The sequence below is a fragment of the Miniopterus natalensis genome, chromosome 5, assembly GCF_054644295.1.
Source record: "Miniopterus natalensis isolate mMinNat1 chromosome 5, mMinNat1.hap1, whole genome shotgun sequence".
Lineage (NCBI taxonomy): Eukaryota > Metazoa > Chordata > Mammalia > Chiroptera > Miniopteridae > Miniopterus > Miniopterus natalensis.
The window spans coordinates 43,126,433-43,148,036 of record NC_142085.1 but is presented as its reverse complement, the minus strand read 5'-3'; the positions used below and the strand labels follow the sequence as shown (position 1 = coordinate 43,148,036).

The window sequence follows — 21,604 nt, the reverse complement described above, 5'->3', positions numbered from 1 at the left end:
CGGATTCCTCCCCACAGCGAAAACCTACAACTCCCAGAATGCACCCTCAGGGCGTCCACCCCTGGGCGCACGCGCCCTGACGCCGCAGAATTTGAATCGGCGGCGTTATTGACGCCATTTCGGGGCCGGCAGCGAGTGGAAGAGTCGTCCTGTGGAGGGGGAAGTGACTGGACGTGTTTGCTTGAGCTCCTGACGCTGCCGCGGCTTTGCAATCTCTCCTCATCGACCGCCGGTCTCGAGCTCCTGACCCTACTCGGGCGTTTTAGGAGCCGCGTTCCAGCCTCACACCTCACGGGGCTGGTATCGACTGCCGAAGGGAGCCGGCTTCAGCGCAGGAGCGCCTCAGGCGGGGCGAAAAGCTCGAGCGGACGGCGGGGGCGCCCGGAGTCTCTCCCTGGGGATCCGCGCCTGAGGAGGCGGAAGAGCCCCCCTGACGCCGCTGGCGTGAGCTGGCGACGCCGCCCCTCCCGCTCCCACCGGTGCCGGCCCCGGCCACTGCCCCTGCCGCGGAGGCAGCGGCGTCTCGCCTCACCTCACCGGCGCTTCGCCACACGCCTTTCTGCTCTTGAGCCCGTCGGTTAGCCTCTCCTCGAGTCCCCGCTCTTCTACCCTTCCCTCGCCCTCCCCCCTCCCCCTCCCCCCGCCCTCCCCTCCTTCCCTCGCCCTCCCCTCCCGTCACCCCTCTCAACCCCACCCGAGCCCGGCAGCTCGGCTGCTCCGGCCATGGCGTGCGGAGCCACTCTGAAAAGGACTCTGGATTTCGACCCGCTGCTGAGCCCGGCGTCCCCAAAGCGGAGGCGATGTGCGCCATTGTCGGCACCCACCTCGGCCGCAGCCTCCCCGTCGTCTGCGGCCGCGGCCACCGCCGCCGCCTTCTCGTCCGCTGCCGCCTCGCCGCAGAAGTATCTCCGAATGGAGCCGTCCCCCTTCGGCGACGTCTCGTCCCGCCTCACCACAGGTGGGACTCGGCCCCGCGGCCGCCGGGGTGGCAAGTGGGGTTCCGGGGTGGGGGTGCGGGACTGGCCCTAGTTCTTAGCAAAGTAGTCGGCGACCACATTTCTTTAACTCCTCCAGCTTCGGAGACACAATGGAAATGGCCTGATGTGAAGGGGCGGGGAGGGGGCGTCGGGAAGTGGGGTGGGGAGGGGCTGTGCCTTGCCGGGTATTGTGGGGAAGAGGAAGGTCCTTTTATTGGGGCCGAATGACTGGAATAGAGTGTTTCCGTAGTCTGGAGAGCCCCAGCGGAAATGATCAGAGAGGGCGATATTATTCATAAATTTAGGCTAGAGAAGGGTCACATTTTACGCGAATCTCGATGTCTATCTCCCCGAATCGATTGGTTGCAGCTATTAGCTCGGACTGGGTGGTTTCAGGCGTGGAGGCAGCCCCTCCTCCAGTTCAGACATGGCTGATTTTAGTACAGAGGGGGTGGGGGGGTGGGGATGGATGTCATTGGGGCGAGATCTAGGCCTGTCATTAATCACCCACAAGAACGCCACTTCGGCTGAGTCAAGACCTGTTTTCCTAGCAGGGTCAACAACAAAGAAAATGCTCTTCCCGAGTCCTGTAACATGATCACACTACACTCTAGACCTTGAGCAACTTGAACTTTTAACGAAAAGCAAATTGTATCGAAAATTGGGTTTGAGTAGTTGCTTTTAGTTGGAAGTGCTTTATTTCTGCCCAACAAACTATGTTGGGAGAAAGCCTAGGCCTTGAGAATAATAAATTAACCCACGATTCCAAGGGACTTCAGACTATTTTTGCTTTTCTTGTTGAAACATTTCCTGAAAGTGACTGTAGGGAAATGCCTCTTGGCTGCTTTGTACCTCATGTGTATGCCATTTTTATGTACTTATAAAATCCTCGGGTGCCCCCGGTACAGTCCTAGGACAGGCTTTTGTGGACTGATACTGTAAGTCTGTTTCCTTTGTGTGTGAGCCTTTGATAATAATATGACCTGTAGACAAAGCCTTTTAATAGCTTGATTAGATGTTTCATTATCTTTAGCTTTAAAAAAAATCTGGGTAGTATATACCACTGTGCTTAGTAACTTCCATTGGAATTAATTTAGGCTAGTTTTGTCTTTTTCAGGTCAGATTTTTAAATACCCTCCCCCAGATAATACCGGGCGTCCCTTTTTCTCTCTTAAATATTTTATCTAACTTGAGTATACACATTGTACAGTTGTAGAGAGTTTTCAGAGTATTTCCACTTTTATTTGGTGACCATACCTAAGCTGTCTTCTATATAAAGGCATTTACTGGTTTATTGGTTAGGCTTTACATTAAAAAAGAAACAATTAAGAATGAGCTCCTAGTGATGAACATTATTTTTAGAGTTTGTCTTTTTAGTAAAATTGAAGTGATACCATGGAACTTGTACTTAACTAATTAGGCCATTTAAAAATAGTTCTAGCTAACCAGCAATAAATTTCAGTCCACAGGGTGAATTAATCCAGTGTTAGGTTTGGGAGTTAAAGTATATCTCAATGCTAAAATGTAAAATAGTCTTGAGCATATATATGGTAAACCTGCCAGGAGTTACAACATTTGTCCTCACTTTGAAAGGAACTTACTCAAAGAATTGTGATCTTTGGCAAATTTGTCATTTCATCTGTAGCATAAACTAATGCATTTGCTTCACATTATCTCAGGTTTCAGTTAAGTGGATGGTAAAACAATTGGAATTGTTTAAGCCTGCTGATTCCAGCACACATTTTCCAAAATAGTTGCTGTCTTCTGTTCTTCAAGGTGTTTCTGACATCTACTCCTGAAGTTTGATCATATCCTGAATTGTAAAATCACACTGTAATTGAGTTTTATTGAGTTTGCTAATAGTTATTTAGCTATTACAACTAATTTGAATATTAACATAAGTTGACTTGAGAAAAGCAGCTAAAATTGCTAAAGTTTTGAATTGCTAAAATTTGCTTTTTCTAACTAATTTTGAATGACACTTTACATGCAATTTGGCCTTGTATTTTCATGGCTAGTTTGGGGTATGCTCATGTGTGGTTTTTGTAATAATGTTGTCATAATGGGAGCTGCAGTGTTGTGCAGGTATCAAAGAGCTTCCCAGTTTTGTTGTCACCAAACTTGGAAATAACTTTTCCAAGCACCTAATTTTTAGATTCCTATTTTAACAGTGGTGATTTTTAAACTTTACAAAAGTGAATGCCCATATATCCTTAGCTGAAGTAAGTAGCTAGGATTGGAAATGGAAAGTGACTTAGAAATTGAGGTTGGGACTCTGGAAACTCTTTGTTTTCCTTTCATTTCTGTGAATTCAAATGAAATTTAAACAATTTAGAGCTAGAGTACCGAAGTGAATTTTTTTCAGAGCATGTATATAATTAATCATTATCACTGTTCTTCTGGATACTTAGAGTGTCTTCTGATGTGTAGCTGAAGTCATGTTGTGGCTTTACTAGTAGTTTCAGGAAAATGGACACCTGTTTTAAACCCTAGTTTATTTTAGGCCTAGGAAGATGATTCCAAAGTTTGACTTGATGACTGTTATGTAAATCAATATTTTTCAAACTGTTGCAACCTCATACCAGGAAAAAGGGAAGGGCTGGCAAGTAAAGTTTTATTGGAACACGCACAGCCAACCCGTTCCCTTTTTTTTTTTTTTTTTTTTAAGGTATTGTTTATTGCCGGCTACAACAGCAGAGTTGAGTAGTTGTGACCAACTGTTTTTTCCCCAAAGCTCAAATATTTACTGTCTGGTCCTTTACAGAAAAAGTTTGCCTATCCCTGGTCTCGGGTGTCAGCAGTTTATAATACTGTGGATGTGAAAATGGTAAATCAAGTGAGGAGCGGAGGGTTGGGGAGGGGAGGATCATTGACTAATTGGGGAAATGAAGATCTCTAGTAGCTGTGTCAGTACTCACCCTGGTAAGTTGGTTGAAAATAGTTAAAGGTTTCTATCTATCTCACTTTGTTTTTTAGACATTTTAGAATATTATATTTAGACAAAAGATCGTCATGACATTCCCAAGAACAAAATTATTTTAATAAAACCAAAATATTATGCAACATTACAAGAGACTGTCAGTCAAATCCAACACATTGTTTTTCGTAATTGTGTAGTGAATGAATGAATAAATGGGTCTGGTGAAGAGATCCTTCTGTGAATGTCAACCTATTTCTGAGTTTGCTAGGCACTTTTGTACACATTGTCTTGTTACCATTGCTTTTGTCTGCCTTTGGAATTGAGTTGGATGAAGAGTTAAATTCCAGTGTAAGGACTCATTGTATTTGCTGGAAACTTGCCATTAAAAATGGAAATTGCAGCTTGTGAATGGGGAAGGGTTTGCATTGATGCATGCCTGCAAACAGACACCAGCTGGCTTAAATGAAGTATAAATGGTTCTAGGCAAACAAATGAGATTCTGTTGGAGGAGGCTGCATTTCACTTCAGATGTCATTTATATTGAACCAGAAGTGTTTTTAATATTTTGTGGTTATTTAGACAGCTGTTAAGTTGCTTTTACTTTCTCAGTGGATTTGGCAAATAAACTCTTTTTATGGTCTTTGTACTTGGGATTTTAAACCTGATATTTTATTTAGGACTGTGTGTGTAGCTTCATTTATTTCATAGTTCTATGCATTAAAGAATCCTGTAAATTTATGGCCATTAAAAGCAGAGTGCACTTGTATTCATTATTGAGCTATTTTGTTTTGAAAGTAAAAAAATAAAGCCTAAATTGAGCACAGAAAAACATTGGGTAAACATAGCTAGATCAGAGAGAAGTTAGTTAGCCCTTTAGATACAGATGCTACTAGCTACCATGGTTGCCACCGAGATATAATCTGAGATGTAAAGAATAGTTTCTTCAGTCCTTGAATGACGTTATGGGTAAAAGAATATACTGTGTATTACTCAGGTAGGTCTTTCCTAAGTGTTTTGGTAGACCCAGGTGGACACAATGATAGCAATGCTTTTGTTTTGAAAGGTTCAGAATAAGAGATTTGGTAGAAGTTCCCGGTTTTGTGTGTTTTTCCTATTTGAAAAGAAACTTTTGATTCTCCTTCAGAATAATAGTATGGGTTAAGTTTGGACCTCTTGGATAGTTGGTTCATGAAACTAGATAATGGTGTTGGGGGTGAGTCTTTTTAAATAACCTATAACTGAACTAACCAGCAACTTGTGGTCCTTACAGTCTTGGCCTTAACAGTGCAAGTACTGTTGACTCACAGTATGTTCTCTATGAATATGTGAAACCACGATGAATTTCTTCCCTTTGAAATTCAAAAAAGTATGAAGGGTGAAATACTTGTTTGAGCCTATATGAACCAGTCTGGCATCTGCAGATGGTAAAGAGGTCTTCACAAATGAATTTAGTTTAAGAGATTTATCTTTAATTTTCTTGCTGAGTGTAGGGATTCTAGAACTCTGCTTACCAATATTAACTTCTAAACGTGCCTGAGAAATGTGATCCATCAGCAGCAGTCTTGTAGCAATAAGACTTTCCCCCTGGATTTTGAGGTGGGTGGGTCACATGGGTCTTGTATAATTTGAAAATAACCCCCAAAGTTAATTTTTTTCTGCCATACCATTCCTCTTAGTTAATGTCTTAATCACAAATAAAGTTTAAAAGTATGAGTGAATCAAGCCTTGGCATTTCCCAAGGTTCTTAGAGATGCTGAAGTTTAAAAAAAAAAAAAATTTAGTTCTGCCCTCATTCTGTACCAATTTTTAAAGACTTTTGTGACAGTATAGCTATAATATGCGATAATATATTTTTTAAATTGTGATGCAAAAAAAAGATAATAAATACAGCAATTTGGTGAAGACTTTGAACCATACTTTTCCTTAGGCACTTGAAGTATACTTAGTATTCCCTCATCTTTCTGGACAATGACCGTAAACATGGATTATGTGCATTAATATATTTGAAATAGCCCCATTTACAAGGATTTTACCATTTTCAAAGATTGGCTCATTTGAAGAAACACATTTTTAAAAAATTTGACATGATTTTTAGGAGAAAATATTTTGTATTATGAAGTTCTGATCTTTTATTTCTAAAAGTTGCATTATTTTAAGTTAAAAAAAAATTCTCACGTCATAAGATGTTGACAGCTATATTGAGCACGGAGATTATCCTTGAAGGTAAATTAAAATTCCAGTGTATGTCAGGTTGTCAACTTTTATATTTATTTTGGGCCTTTTGATCAGAATTTTGTTTTGCAGTATTCCAGATTGTGTAGTCTTCCTGTGATGATAAGTTTTTGGGGGAGTGGTAATGGTTTTTAACATTCTAGTACTAGAAAAACAGCTCATAATAAATACACTTGTAGTTTGTCTTGGATTATAACTTAATTTCTTCCTCTCTTTAAAAATCATAAGTCATAAGTTTTTGTCACAATTGTCATAGGCCAAATCATCCTCACATGTACTGGTACTTCGCAACATTTTTATTTTACTAAAATTGTAATCTTTCCATTAATATAATTTTTGGATTTGACTAAATTTTTAATTTCCAGGTCTACATAAGTACCTGGTTTCTCATAACATTGTTTTAAAAATCTAAACTTATCTAGAAATCACTTGCTCTAGCTTTTACCAACCTCATTTGAGTTCCAGATACTGTGCTGTTTAGGCAGAGAAAACACAAAGTCTCTGGAGGGACTGATAAAGCCGCAACTGCTAATACTTTATTAGCTAGCTAAACTTGAGTAAAAAACTACTATAGTCTTTATGCTTTATCAGCGTACGTATTTTAATTCCAAGTGTATAATTGGTTTAAAGTATTGAAGGTTTTAGGTTGCTATGACAGAACAGGGGAACCTGATGCTCACTGACCACTCATCCATGGCCAAGGTGAAAATAGTACATAATCAGAGGCTGGCATTGTAATCAGTACTGTATGGCAATGCTGATCTGCCAATTTAGAATACTTCCTCACCTTTAAAATACCAATAAAACATTCTAGTTAGATATAGGTCCCTATCCTGAGAGGAGACAATTTAGAGACTCTTGAAGCATCCCTTAAGTAAATATCTAACTGTAACATGAAGAGTTGTTATAACTGTTCTGTTATAGTCAGTGATCATCATTTCAGAGCTCTAGGTAGATGAGAATTATGCTTTGTTTTGGTTACTACCTTCTTAAGAGACACAGGGTTTGAATTTTTAGGATATGAAGTAGCAATAATACATGGTAGTAATCCCTCTCGTATAATTGGCACCCTGTTTTTTTAAAATTAGCTTTCCTTATTGTGATTTATTGTAACTTCAGGTAATTGTGGAATGCTGGCTAGTTGTAGTAATACAGTACTGGAGAGGGGAGTGGATATTGTGGATATTAAGAGTTTAGGCCCAGAGATGATGGTTGGCTCTGCTATAATCCAGCTGACATTGAAGAAAAGCTTCATTTTTCTCATCTATAAAATTGTGCACATGGTGATAGTAAGTATCTCCCTCCTAGGGTTGTTTTGAGGGTTGAGCTTTCCTGTCTGAGTGCCGAAAACAATCACAATAGAACGCCCTCAAGTGTGACTTTTTACATTGTCCAGCAATCCTGCTATTTCAGTGAATGACCTTGCCTTGTACTTCACAGAAGAAAATAGAAGCCAATATACGGCAGATTCTTCCTTTTTCCTCATATCAACACTACCAGCATTTGTGCTTATCTTGTTTTCCTTTTAGTATCATTGAGGAAGATTAAGTGGCATACATGGTTAAAGCACTTTACATAATGAGGGGAAGGATCCCACTTCTTTCCAAAGGAATGTTTTCTTTGACTAATTTTCTCCCCCAACCAGACCTTTGCTTTGGTTTTTAATTCCCCGTTATAAAGTAAAACATCCTCATTTTCCTCCGCAGTCATCCAGATTCCTCCACTTCAAAACCTAATTCAAAGAGCTTTCAAAAAATATGTAGTCTATTTCCATTTCTTGGGTTCCCAAATCACTTGGAATATATTTGTGCCTCAAACAGCTTTTGTCAAGTCACCAGTGACTTCCATGGCACACAGTGAATCCTCTTCTTGTTTGACCTTTCTTACAGCACACTGCTGACCCACTCCCCTTTTTTTTAAAATACTTTTTTTCTTCCTTTCTGTGACAACACTGTTTTCCTCCATTTCTCTGGCTGCTTCTGTCTTCATGTAGCCATTAAATTTAGGAGTTCCTTAGCTATAGGTTCAGATCCACTTCTATCTAGCTGAATAGTCCCTAGCAATCACATTCATGCTTCTGACTTCAGTTTCCCCTCACAGATGACTCTAATTTATCTGTAGTTCAGACCATTCCTCTCAGTTTGGGCCACTGAGAATTTGGACCTTTTATTGTCAGATCTTCCCAGTAGCCTTCCCTCTTCCAGCAGTCAGAATTTTTGTGAAGTCTGTTGACTAAAGTATCCATAACTAATTTACAATATGTATGGGATAAACAAAAGATGTCTGTGGGCTTCCAGTCAGCTCCTTCTGGAGTGAGAGATAGTCAATCGCTTTTTAAAAGCAGACATGCTATAAAAGCAGATGAGTTTGTTCACTATAAATTACATAATGAACATGGATTTTAAGAAAGCTGCGTTAGGAAAAATGAATTAATATGTGTATGTTAATGGCATGTAATGAGTCTCCTGAGGTGTAGGCACAATCAAGTTCAAATTGATTTACAGAATATTTTCCTGCTAGGGAGGAGTATGTCTACCATAGAACTAGAATAGTCATGTAAGTGAGGGTGGCAGGGTGAATTTAGTACACCTTAAATATATTTATACTTGTAATAACCTCTGCTGTTACTGCCTTTCTTCTCCCCTCCATTTCCTAGTATGACCAATAAAAAATAAACCAACCACTTTTCTTTTTAATTGCCACAGTAGGGGAGTTACTATTTTAAGCAGTGGATAGAAACTTAAATGCCCATAGTTCCAGTCAAGTAATATAAATAAGTAAAGTAAAGTAGATGGAAGCCAGTGAATTCCAGCCTTGCTACCAATCAGCAGCTTCACCTGGAAACTCAAAAATGCAAAGTCTGAAGCTCCATTCCTCAGTCTTCATTTAAAAAAAAAAAAATCCCCAGGTGATTTGTGTGTTCATTTGAAGTTTAAAAGCACTTGAGAACTGAATGATCAGTTTGCAGCCTGGTTTCCAGGTATGCTATAGCTCAATGTGTGTGTGTGTTGGGTGCCCCAATAACTTGTTATAGAAGACTGGTGTGTTCCTCAGCTTGATTGTGCTGTCCTAGGGTCCTCAGGGAGCCTGCTCTCTGTCCTTCCAAGCTTTGCCTTATCTTGATGGCCATGGTCAATTGGAATTGAAGCTGTACTTCTTGCCTTGGCACTAAATGTATCTTGTAACATGGATGCTTTGGGATTTGAATTTGGATGGTTCAATTTCCCCTTTCTCTTCCCCATTTACTGTTTTTTGGGTTCTTATTACTCTTACTTTTTTAGCTTGTAAGCTATTTGAAGAGATACTTGCAGATCGTAAAGAGCTGAACAGCAAAAACAACAGGGTTAACATATCCTTTTAGAATCTAGTGTAATGTAAAATAGAGGTATTAAATCTTGGATATCTGGGAGGAGACATCTGCTGATAGAGCATTGTTGGGCTCCTTGCATTAGTGACTCCCATTGTGCGGTTAATTTGTGAAATTTATACTTAGGCCTGCAGGATTTTAACAGATTGAATCATTTCAAACAAATAATCATTGGCTATTATAGTACCAGTGAAATAATAGAATTTGACCAGTAGTGATTATAGCTTTTCTTCCTCTTCTAGGATACCAATGAATGTTTCTTAAACATTAAAATATTATATAATGGAATTTTTAAAGCACTGTAGGTAATATCCTAATGTTTGTATAATTGTGTGCAACTGTATTCTTGTTAGGTAAGATTCATGCTAATCTAAATAGAAGTTAAAACTGTAGATATAACTTTACAATTTTATGTCAAAATTTGGTTCCATGTCCCTTTGACATAGCAATAATTTTAAAGTGAATTAAAAACAGCATCAGCACATTCTTTTTACTTAGATAGTTCTTGTCTGGATAAGAACATTGTCTTTAAGGTTTCTTCAAGAAGAACATGAAAGATGGGTCTCCATTAGCAACTCTTAATTGTTTTAATTTATAAAGTAGACATGACAATGTCTAGTATATAGTTAAGAGCTTTAGATTTGGTCTGTTATTTTATTTGAAACATTTTCTTAGTTTTAGGTCTAAATGGCTACTGCAGGTTTTCTGTACTTAATTGTGTTCAGGTTTTCCATTACATTTGTGTTCCTGCCTAGAGGTGAAAGACTTTTTAAGATTTTATTTTAACCCCACTGTTTGAGTCATCTGGCTAAATGAACTTTCACTTTGTTTTATATGGAAATTGGCATATAATGTTAAATAAAAGGGTTTTATACTAATCGTAAACTTAAAACTGTTAATGAAAGTTAATGTGTGATCTGTTAATGTTGTCAGTAGGAAAACAGTAAGTCTATGCAAGTCCAGACCAAAAGTTTAGTGTCACAGATTTTTAGACATTTTATGGACCCTACTCTAGGAAAAAGATTCCTCCCCTCCCACAATTTTTTGTTTCTCATTTAAACACATTTTTAGTTACTTCTAATTCCATATTTCTCCCTTTGCTCTCAGTACCATCTTATTGCTGTTTCTCTTACCCTCATCAACTCAGTTATTATTTTCATCCTATCAGTTGCTTTCTCCTGTTTCTATTGTTGACCTTATTGATTGTGTTCAGGCTTTAAATAATAATTAGTGACAACTAAGAGTAAAACAGTTTGGAAGTAGATTATATCCTTTAAGCCAGGCCTTTTCTTTTCACTTTTTAAAATACCCCCCTTTCCCCCAGGCCTTCAACATACTATTGTCTGTGTCTATGGGCTACCTTCTTTTCACATTTACCTAGGGGGTTTTTTTGGTTCTATTTCTGTTTGGTTTTTTCTTCTTCTAATATTCCAAAGGACTAAGTGCTGTCTCGTTGATAATCTACCTGTTACAGGAGTAGAATTTTATTCCCAATCTCAGTGGCATTTACTAGATTTGGGAATGAAAATGATAGTAGTCATAGAATTTGCTAATATTGACTTTCACTTAATCTAGTACAGTACAGTAGAAGAAAGTCTTAGCAGTATTCTGTTGTAAAAGAGTGATACAGTTTTTAGGATTTTTGAAAAGGGATATAGAACCATTTGTCGTGTGGATTGTCATGAAGGTAACTACATATTTTACTCTCAAGTGACTTGTTGCAAATTCATTTTTTTTCCTGGTCAAGTATGAAAGCTGCATGATTAAAACTCAAATGTGCAACTGATCATGTAAGTGAAACTTTGACTTTTTCTTTAATGGACTGCAGACTATTGGTGACACAGTGTAAGATGTTACATGTACTTGGAATAAAATGTCACTTGCTAATTTGATAAGAGATGGCTAGATTTAAGTAGTTTATGATTAAGTGGACATAGGTACTTTATTGATATATGGAAGGCCCTATATCCAACTGGTATGGAAGCAACTTAAGTCACACAAATGTCTAGCTTGAGCTTACAATGTGTGTTGGGGTATTAAATTGAGCCTGGAGAAATTTCTTGAGTTATCAACTTCAAAACTGCTTATACCTCTGAAATGAGATAAATTGAGGATTAAGTTTGAGGCTTGTAGTTAGCTGTTTGCTACTTGTGTTGCTGAGATCTTGGTTAAGTTAAATTGGACCATTCACTACATAACTTACTCATGTGTCACATGTATTAGAGCATTTGAGGGCACATTGAGCCTTAGATGACATAGATACATCCTGTTAGATGTAAAAAGCAGTGCAGGCAAATCTTCAGCTCTTTAACTGACAATATCAAGTTGTTGGCAAAGATGTGGAGCAGCTGGAACTTTCATTGCTGGTGGGAATGCAAACTGGTATAAGTACTCTGGAAAATGCTTTAGCAGATTCTTATAAAGTAAAGCCATGCACTTACCATATAATCAGGCCATCCAGTCCCACTATTAGGTATTTGCCCAAGAGAAATGAAAATTTGTCCTTTGATAGATTTGCACATGAATATTCATAATAGCCTTATTGATAATAGCACCACATTAGAAACAGTCCAAATGTCCATTAAAAGGTCAATGGATAAGTTATGGTACACAAACACACACAATGGAATTCTCATTAATAAAAAGGAATTACATACTGTGTGAATCAAGTATTTTACTGAGTGAAAGAAGTCAGACACAAAAATCTACACTTTATGATTCCACTTATATGACATTTTAGAAAAGGCAAAACTATAGTGACAGTAGATGAGTAAAGGTGGCAGTGGTGAAGGTGGTGAATAGGAGCATAAGAGAACTTTGGGGGGTAATAAAGTTCTTTATTATGATTGTGGTGGTTCCAAGACTGTATGTATGCACTTTTCAGAACTCATCGAATTATACATTTAAATTGGTGAATTAATTTGTAAATTATATCTTAAAAATTTCTTAACTTGTTTGATGCTGCTTAAGATGATATGGAGGTTAATAAAGCTAACATTTTAAAAGTTTGACCATATCTTTTTTTTTTCTTTTTTTTTTATATATATCTTTATTGATTTCAGGGAGAGGAAAGGAGAGGGAGAGAGAGAGATAGAAACATCAATGATGAGAGAGTCATTGATCGAGCCCACAACCCGGGCATGTGCCCTCACCGGGAATCGAACCCTGATCGCCTGGATCCTAGGTCGATGCTCAACCACTGAGCCACGCCCGGCCGGGCCATATCTTTTTTTTTTTTAATACTCACCCAAGGATATGTTTATTGATTTTAGAGAGAGCAAGGGAGGGAGGGGACAGAGAAACATTAATGTGAGAGAGCAACATCAGTTGGTTGCCTCCTGTAAGAGCCCCAACTGGGAATCAAACTTGCAACCTTTTTGGTGTATAGGACTACACTCTAACCAACTGAACCACCCAGCCAGGGCAAGTTTGACCATATCTTAATCCTAGGCTAGATCTTTTTTGAGACTATCAAACAAACAAATTGTTTGTTAGAACTGTTCTTTTTGTACATCTTAGATGTGCTTTGATTGATTTTGTGAGGCAAAAGGAAGATTAAAGTAATCTGAGAACAGCTGTGTGGTGATCAAAGACTAAGTAGTACAGAAGATGTTGCTGGTCAAGTTACTCTGTGCCTAGTACATTTGAAATCTCTGGTGAATAAACTAGGATGCTTTGAATGGCACTTTTGATCAGGATGATGTTAGTTTTCAGCAGAAAGTGATAAATGAATGAGACCAGACCATCATAACTGAAACCTTTTACAGTATTGCTACTGAAAGAGTTCTTTTATTTAAAAAAATAAGGATACATGAGCTTGTCCTGGCTGGTATAGGGCGCTGCACCAGGTTTATTGGACACCTCTGTGAATCTTAGGAAACTCATTTCTGTCAAGGTGCTTAACTGTTCAAACAGCCATTTTATTTCACACTGGTAACTTTTTTAAATTATAAACTATTCTAAATAAATGAATAAAGACTGAAAATAACTGTTTGATATAAACAAATGCTAACATTCTGAAAAATATTAAATATAGCTAAAGCATCCCTCACATAGCTACCCTAAAGGTTAATTATTCCAAAGTGTGATTTTATTATACTTACACTGCACATGCATGTATATGTAAACAGGTTTGTTTACACACACAAAATTTCCATAAATGGAACCTTCACTGAGTATATCTTTTCCAATTTGTTTTCTTCCCCCTTTTTTCATTTAAAATAATGAAATGGCATAATCTAAAATGTTCAAGGGACTGATTGATGTCTGCTTAGTCTATCTCTCAAAAGCCTTAGAAGTTCTTACTGGGGAAACAGTATAAAGTGAGAAAAGATAATTAAGTCACCAGTATGAAATATTTAAAAAAATGGATTGTTTTCATCTTACAAAAATCTTTAGCCTTCAGCTGAGTTTTTAGTTAATGTTTAAATTAATGCATCTTTGTATAATTGATTGTTAAAGTTACACTCCATTATATTTATGAATCATATTATTGCCTCTTAGTTACCACAACTTTTCTTTTTTGTTTAATTTTATTTTGGATTGGGATTATTAACTTCTTGGGATGTACAAGTAAGTCATCACTTCACATCATTGACATATAACAAAACCAGTTTTACCATAGGCTAATTAATATAAACAAGAGTTAAATTCCTTTGGCATCCCATCAGTGTTATTTAAAATAACCGACATTGAATGAAATGATGTTATTCAAGGACTTGTTGTAGTTTCAGATGGATAGCCTGTTAATTTAGGACTGTGATGGTTGTGAGAAAGTCTGTTTGGAGGGGGCATGGAAACCTCAGGGAAGGATTTTTTCTGGAGAGGCTAAATGGAACTGTTCTGAATTAGAAATTGTTCTAAAATGAATCATACTGGCCTAAGGGATATGCTTGATATAATGTTACCCGTTTCCATGGTTGTGATTGAAGATAATGGCACTGTGTACAGTGGTTCTTACTGAGTACCTATAATATACCAAGCACTTTACATGGGTTTTTACCCCCAATATTCGGAACAAAACTTTGCTGTTAATGCTCTAATTGTCATAGGTTCTGTTGAGCTTCATACTAATGGCTGTGACTAATGTAGGATAATTTTTTAGTTCTCATGTATTCTGTCATTTTGCTAACCTGTCACTTCTCACTTTCAATTTTAATTTTGCTTTAGATTGTAATTATTAACTTCTTGGGATGTACAGTAAGTTTTTAATTTCACATCATTGACAGGTTCTTTCACATTAAGTAAAATGATGTATAATAGAACCAGTTTTACCATAGGCTAATTGATATAAACAACCCTTCTTAAAAAACTTGGAAGTTCTTGCCAAATTTTAACTTTTTTCTTTTAGAACAAATTCTGTACAACATAAAACAAGAGTATAAACGCATGCAGAAGAGAAGACATTTAGAAACTAGTTTCCAACAGACGGATCCATGTTGTACTTCTGATGCACAGCCACATGCATTTCTCCTCAGTGGACCAGCTTCACCAGGTAATAATAAACTAAGTGAAAGGAAACATTATTTAGTGTGGGAAAAAGTAATCCTTTAGTACACTTAAGCTCCTATTTCTCCCCTTGATTAAAAACAAAAAACAAAACATTTACTCAAGTATTGCATGATCTTTTAAAAATATGGTACAAAATAAGTGCTATGATTTGCAGCCTCCATTAAAAAATGATAATAATATACGATGTGCTTCCCTGTTAGGTATATATGTACATGCCATTTTATAGATTTCCCATAATTATTTAACCATTAATGGAACAGGCTTAGAATTTTTGCTATTTACAAAAATGTCTCTATACATATACCCTCATGATTCACTTGTCCTGTTAGGATAGATTGCTAAACGTGTATTATTTTGATCCAGTGTTTTTATACCTACCTTTTGTTGGAGGGAGTAGTTTGCAAATACACTTTTTAAATGGCAGGAAAATGAAGGCTATTGAAGTGAAGGGGAAATAAGCTTACTGAAAAAGCCATCAGAAGTGGCTCTTAGCTTAAGTGAAGTTCTCAGCAAAATAGTTTTTCTTGTGACAGTATTTGCCTACCTTCTTTCCCTTCCCTCCCAGCAGGATTAGGAAAACCTGGTAGAATTTTAAAATAAAATAAAAAGCACTTAAAGGCTATAAAACAGTGAAGTAAAATTAGATTAGGAAACATAACCTTGTTCAAAACTAAATTCTACAGCATTCCTGCCAATTTGGGAGGGCAGGTATAAATGGGTGAAATGTAGTAAGGGGAGGTATGAGTGTAGAGACTAGACTATATCTGCAGGAAGTGAAGATCATCATCATTCATTAGTCTGTTTATTTTGTAGGTCAATTAACAGGCAGATTGAACTAACAAAGCTGGGAATTTGAAAGATAGCCTTAGTGTAGTTATGCACTACTTTAGATGGTATAAATAAAGTAAAACTCTGGGATACTTTATTCTTGTGATAGACACTGCTCTAAGAAGCAGTTAATTAACTGGTACCAACCATGCAGGTTATAAGGAACAAGTGGAAAAAAAGGAATTGGGGCTATACCATGGACAGACACACAGAGCAGGAAGAACTATTGATAGCAAATCCATGTATTTGTATGTGCATAAAATACTTGCATCAGTGTTAAAATGGATGACTCTCAATCCTGAGTTCTCAAAAAGATTAATTTCAGATGTTCTTTATAAGAAATAAGGAATGTTGATTTTGGAAAATCAAATTGCCTTAAGTAGTACTTGAGGAATACATTCTAAAGAAATCTTTTTTTTTTTTTTTTTTTAATCCTCACCTGAGGATATATTTTTATTGATTTTTATTAGAGAAAAACATCGATTGATTGCCTCCCATACACACCCCAACTGGGGGTTGAACCCACAGCCTAGGTATGTGCCCTGACTGGGAATTGAACCCGCAGCCTTTTGGTGTACAGGATGATACTCCAACCAACTGAGCCATGCGGCCAGGGCTGAAGAAATCTTTTATACCAAGTATCATCTAATTATGCCAAGTAGCTTTTAGATTAATAATCTTTAAGGACTCTGAACCATTAAATTTAATCTTGAATATTAGGAATATAGTCTCAGTATTTATTTTTACGTAGTGGTCTCCTAACTAATATCACTAATTAAAAAACAAAAACTTTATTAAGTTCTATATTTTGTAGTTTCTCCACTCATCTTCATAGTTATTCTCTGATATTTATTGCATGGATCTTGCTGTTTTTTCAGTCACAGCAAAATATTCAAATGAGACCTCTTCAGTTGGAAGATGCTTTCTGTGATGGCTCTAAATCAGGTGTGTTTATTTTGTTCTTCATGTTACATATAGGGACTTCATCTGCAACATCCTCACCATTAAAAAAAGAACAGCCCTTATTCACTCTACGACAGGTTGGGATGATCTGTGAACGTTTGTTGAAAGAACGTGAAGAGAAAGTTCGTGAAGAGTATGAAGAAATACTGAACACAAAACTTGCAGGTATGAGTTTGTTTAGTCTCCCAGAAACTCACCGTAAGAAATGCATTATTTTCTACATATATTTCATGTCAATTAAATTACCCTTCTTATACGCTGGTACAATATGTTTTCTAAGAACCAGAGAATTTCGGTTCAAGAAAGAAAATGAATCTCTTTATAGCTCATGGCTCTCCTTAGGTGATCTCAAGAAATAGTATTTGTTAGCCATGTAGATCAGCACCAGTATTAGTGAACTAGTTTTTTCTTTCAATGTAAATTTGATTGGATTTTGGACTTGATATCTTTAATGGTAACTTTGCCATCAACTTTGTCTTGAAATAATCTAACTGGCACTGTACATCATTTTAGAGGATCAAGCTGCTACAGTCTTAATTATCAAGAAAAAAAATTAGTAAAATTTGATAATGTAAGTGCAGTAAATAAAATTTGTTACATGTGGTAACAATCAAAATCCCTCCACCCTGATTATGCCACAGATTTTACAAGATAACAATATTATAAGCTTTTTGATTAAATGGTTAAATCAAGGCTAATATAGGCAAGAGAATTTACTTAGTTACATGAGACATCTTTTTCTGTAACACCTGATTAGGTTACAAGTGGATGTTTCTTTGGATATATCATATTTTTTAAAGCTCTTTTTTACTTTCTCTCATTGCAGTAAATTTGCCATTTATAGGCCACTGATAATAAACTTTCAGAGTAGAAAGACATCTTTTTATTTCAAGCCCTTTATTTTTAATAGGTTAAGAAATATGCCCTACCCAGCCTATACATGAGGTCATGTGCTTTAGACTAAAATGTAGGTTCCCATATGATATGTTATCATTATTACTGAGGTTATGTGTCTGATTAAGTGCCAACTTAGAATTGTTTCACTATACATATTGGATTTTTCAGAGTTTATCTGGCTCTCATTTATTACAGAGGGCATTTTGCAAGTCATGTAATTTACATATACCTTTATTTGTAGAACAATATGATGCATTTGTGAAGTTTACCCATGATCAAATAATGCGACGATATGGAGAACAGCCTGCTAGTTGTAAGTATTGTATATATGAACTGAAAACAAGACAGTCTTTTAAGGAGAAGACATTTATTATAATTATCTTCATACTCAAGAAGAGAATTAAACAGAAAATCATGGAAAAACTCTGCAGGAAATAGGCAGGAAATTTTACTAAGGCTTATTTTTGGATAATTAAATATGGGCAGTGATTTTCAACTGGTATGCCACAAGAATATTTAAAACATGCAATACCTATTTTAGTCAGGGGCACTGACTTCTTTTTCCCTTAGATTGTCAAAAAAAATTACAGCAGACAACACAACAGCTGTCCAGTGTGAATGAATCAAAATTATGTATTTGTGCGTGTGTGTGTGTCTGATCGGCAAAAAATTTATCTACCACAGAATTTTAGTAATTAGTTTATATGTGCCATGAGATGAAAAAGGTTGAAAATCGCTGACCTAGGGCAATATTGGGGATAAAGATCTGGTATGTGTTAGAATTTTGCATTGGACTTTGCACTAATTTTCATTTTCTCCCCCTTTAGATGTTTCATGAATCACATTTTCCGCGTTTGTGGGCTGCCTTGTCCCTTGTTGAATTGTTGCAAGAGGTCCCAATTATGACATGCAGCAATGCCAATACCCCCCTGTGAATACAGGTTATTTCAAGCTTTCCTCAGTGGCAACCACTCTTAGGCAGCAACTGGTTTTGGAAATTACCCTGATGTCAGTACCACCTGGATATGGACCTTTGCTACCTGTATTAATTCCATTGGTCTCATTTGCTGTATCATTACAATTTGGCTTCTTATATTAATATGTTTGAAAAGGATTAAAGCTGGTATTCTAAGAACATGCCCTTCACTGGTTGTGTAAATAAAACTGTAGAATGATACTTCAGATGAAGTTAGTGTGATTTTAATTGTGCACTACAACCAAGCTGTAAACAGTTATTAATTTAGAATGTAATCCCAGGACATTATTAAGCAAATGCTTCCTGTGAAATAGTGAAGGAGAAGGGCATTTCTTTTTGGGGTTTCAAAATGGGTTTATATGATTTTTCTTTCTTTTTCTTTTTTTTTTTTGGTAGCTTTTATTTATTCTATCAGTCTTTTTAACAAATGTTTATTGCTGCATCCCCCCCCCCCCCAGTGTATCATTGTTTTATTGCCCTTGTAGTACTGGAATTTAGTTGGAATAAAACATTTACTTCTAATCTGCTTGTTTTTTAATGTACAGATGGGTAGTATTTGAATAAAGCCAGTGTTTTAAATGTAAGCATTTTCCAGGAATCAGTTAATTTAATGTTCTGATAAGATTTAAAAATCAATAATTTGATTTACCAAATCTAAGATTTGAGTCTTATTTTCAAAAACTGAGTCTGATTCCAAATTGCATGATAGAATGTTACAGAATTGGTCAGTTTTAACAGCTTTGGAAGTTTTACTTCAAAGATATCAGTAGAATCCAAGTTATTTTGTGTGGTTTTTAAGGACAATGTATGAAAGCGCATTAAAGTCACTTTCAATACATGCTTTTCAAACAAAGCTTTCCTATAATGAAGTAAGTGGAAATGCTTCAGTGAATTTACATGTATATATATTTATAATTGACCGAATTTGTTGAAGAAAGCAAAGGGTTTTTTCCTTTTTAAAAACTTTGGTGATTATATTTTACCAAGTCTTTGTTTAAAATGAGGCCAAAATGAGGTATAGGGCTTTCAGAAGATCTTCAAGTAATTCACATGTCCATTAAATGTTTGAGAAATGTGGATATAACATAGGGTGGCCATAAGTAAGGAAGGGGGATGATTCTACCTGGTTTGAATGGACTAACACAGAGAATCTCAACTGCAACACTTGGCGATTTGAGCCAGATCATTCTTGTGGGGTTGTCCTGTGCAGTGTAGGGCGTTGAGCAGCATCTCTGGCCTCTACCACTAGATGCCAGTAGCACTCCCCCCACCCCCAGTTGTGCCAACTAAAATGTACCTCAAGATACTGCCAAATGCTGGGATAGGTGGAGAAAACAGTCCCTAGCGGAGAAACAAGGATATAGTGGAATAGCATTTTTAGGAGTGCAAGTGATGTTAGAATCTGGAGTCAGGAGTAGAGTGACTGTGTTTTATCAAAATAATGAACATTCTTTTAAATAAGCATGTGCGAATTTTCACATAGATTTAAATTTATAAAAATAACTGGTTTTATTTTTATTAAATTTATTGGGGTGACACTTGGTTTTGTAGTTGGAGGGCAAGATAGAGTAAAAGGGAAATCTGAATGGAGCCACAAGTACAGGCATACCTCAAAGGTGTTGCAGGTTTGGTTCCAATAAAGCAAACATAATAGTTACATAAATTTTTATCTCCCAGTACATATAAAAGTTATATTTACACAAACCAATGTACATGCCTTATTTTAAAAACTTTATTGTTAAAAATGCTAACCATCATCTGAACCTTCAGTGAGTTGTACTGATTTTTCCTGGTGGAGGGTGTTGCCTCTCTGTTGGTGAAAACAGTATCTGCAAAGTGCAGTAAAACAAGGTGTGCCTATAATACAGTTTTAATTCTAGATTGAACTTGACTGAGAATAAAATTTCCTCCACAGCCAAATTTCTGCTTTTATCACCTTACCAAAAAGTCCTAGTTTATGAGCTTCTAACTGATTTCAAGTAGTATATGAGGCATTTCCAGAAAAGAAAAGGAAAAAATGTGGGCAACTTCTTGGATTTAGTTACAATTAGATGGACCCAGTAGCTGACTGCAGTAGTCCAAATACCATCCACACTTGATCTCAGTAAGAAAGACTATATAAGTACCTAGGGATTCTGAATTCCCAAAGATCCTTGGAATTGCTTTTAATAGGTAAATACCTACATAATTGAGTGTGCTAACAGTCATCTTATTCTTTTATAAAGGGCAGTACTGGTATGATGCTGTACTTAATGTGTTCAATAAATTTCTGATTTACCGGGGCAAACTGCCAGGTATAATTCTTTGTATTTTTTGAGGAAAAATAGGGCATAGGCAATCTGAGAAAAACATCTTGGAAGTTTAAGATGTCAAAGCTATCTTTGGCCTATGGTAAGAACTTATATTGCTAAAGAAAATAATTTCCAAATGAGACATTTATTGCATCAGCATTATTAACTGGAGAACTTCTAGGAAAAATCCCATGTTCTAGCCCCAGAGACTTTTAGAAGATGGGGGTATGGGGGAGGACTGTTGGAATCTGTTTAATACGCTCCCTAGGTGACCACAAACTTAGGGTTGGTAGTGATTCTTACTTGGGTTATCTACTCCCTTCAAAATTATACAGTAATTGGTATTAAGTGAATATCTGCTAAGCACCTAATATCCTGTCCCTGTCTACTTGGACATGGCTCCAATAAAGCTCTGCACCTGCATTTGCCCTAGTTAAAAATTAGATCCAAATTTCTCATTCAAAGACAGTTCCAGCAGTCCTCTTTCCTGCATCCATTTTTTTTTTGGTCTCCTCTATCATCCCCATAAGCATAATAAACATGCGGTTAAAAATCTTTTGATCCTATAATCCTCCTCTAGCTCTACTACCCTATTTTTCTGCTCTATATAGCCTTTAGAGCAAAACTCAAGAATTTTTTTTC

General features: G+C 36.9%; 1 protein-coding gene across 1 annotated transcript; it reads left to right on the top strand.

Annotated features, from left to right (window-relative positions):
• The first annotated feature begins 655 nt into the window (after window positions 1-655).
• AKIRIN2 (akirin 2) lies at window positions 656-19,255 on the top strand. The gene is made up of 5 exons (XM_087817498.1): window positions 656-958; window positions 14,847-14,990; window positions 16,814-16,963; window positions 17,937-18,008; window positions 18,523-19,255. Exons 1-5 carry the CDS (start codon window positions 724-726, stop codon window positions 18,531-18,533), a joined length of 612 nt encoding a protein of 203 aa, XP_087673624.1. The 5' UTR covers window positions 656-723; the 3' UTR covers window positions 18,534-19,255.
• The last annotated feature ends 2,349 nt before the right edge of the window (window positions 19,256-21,604 follow it).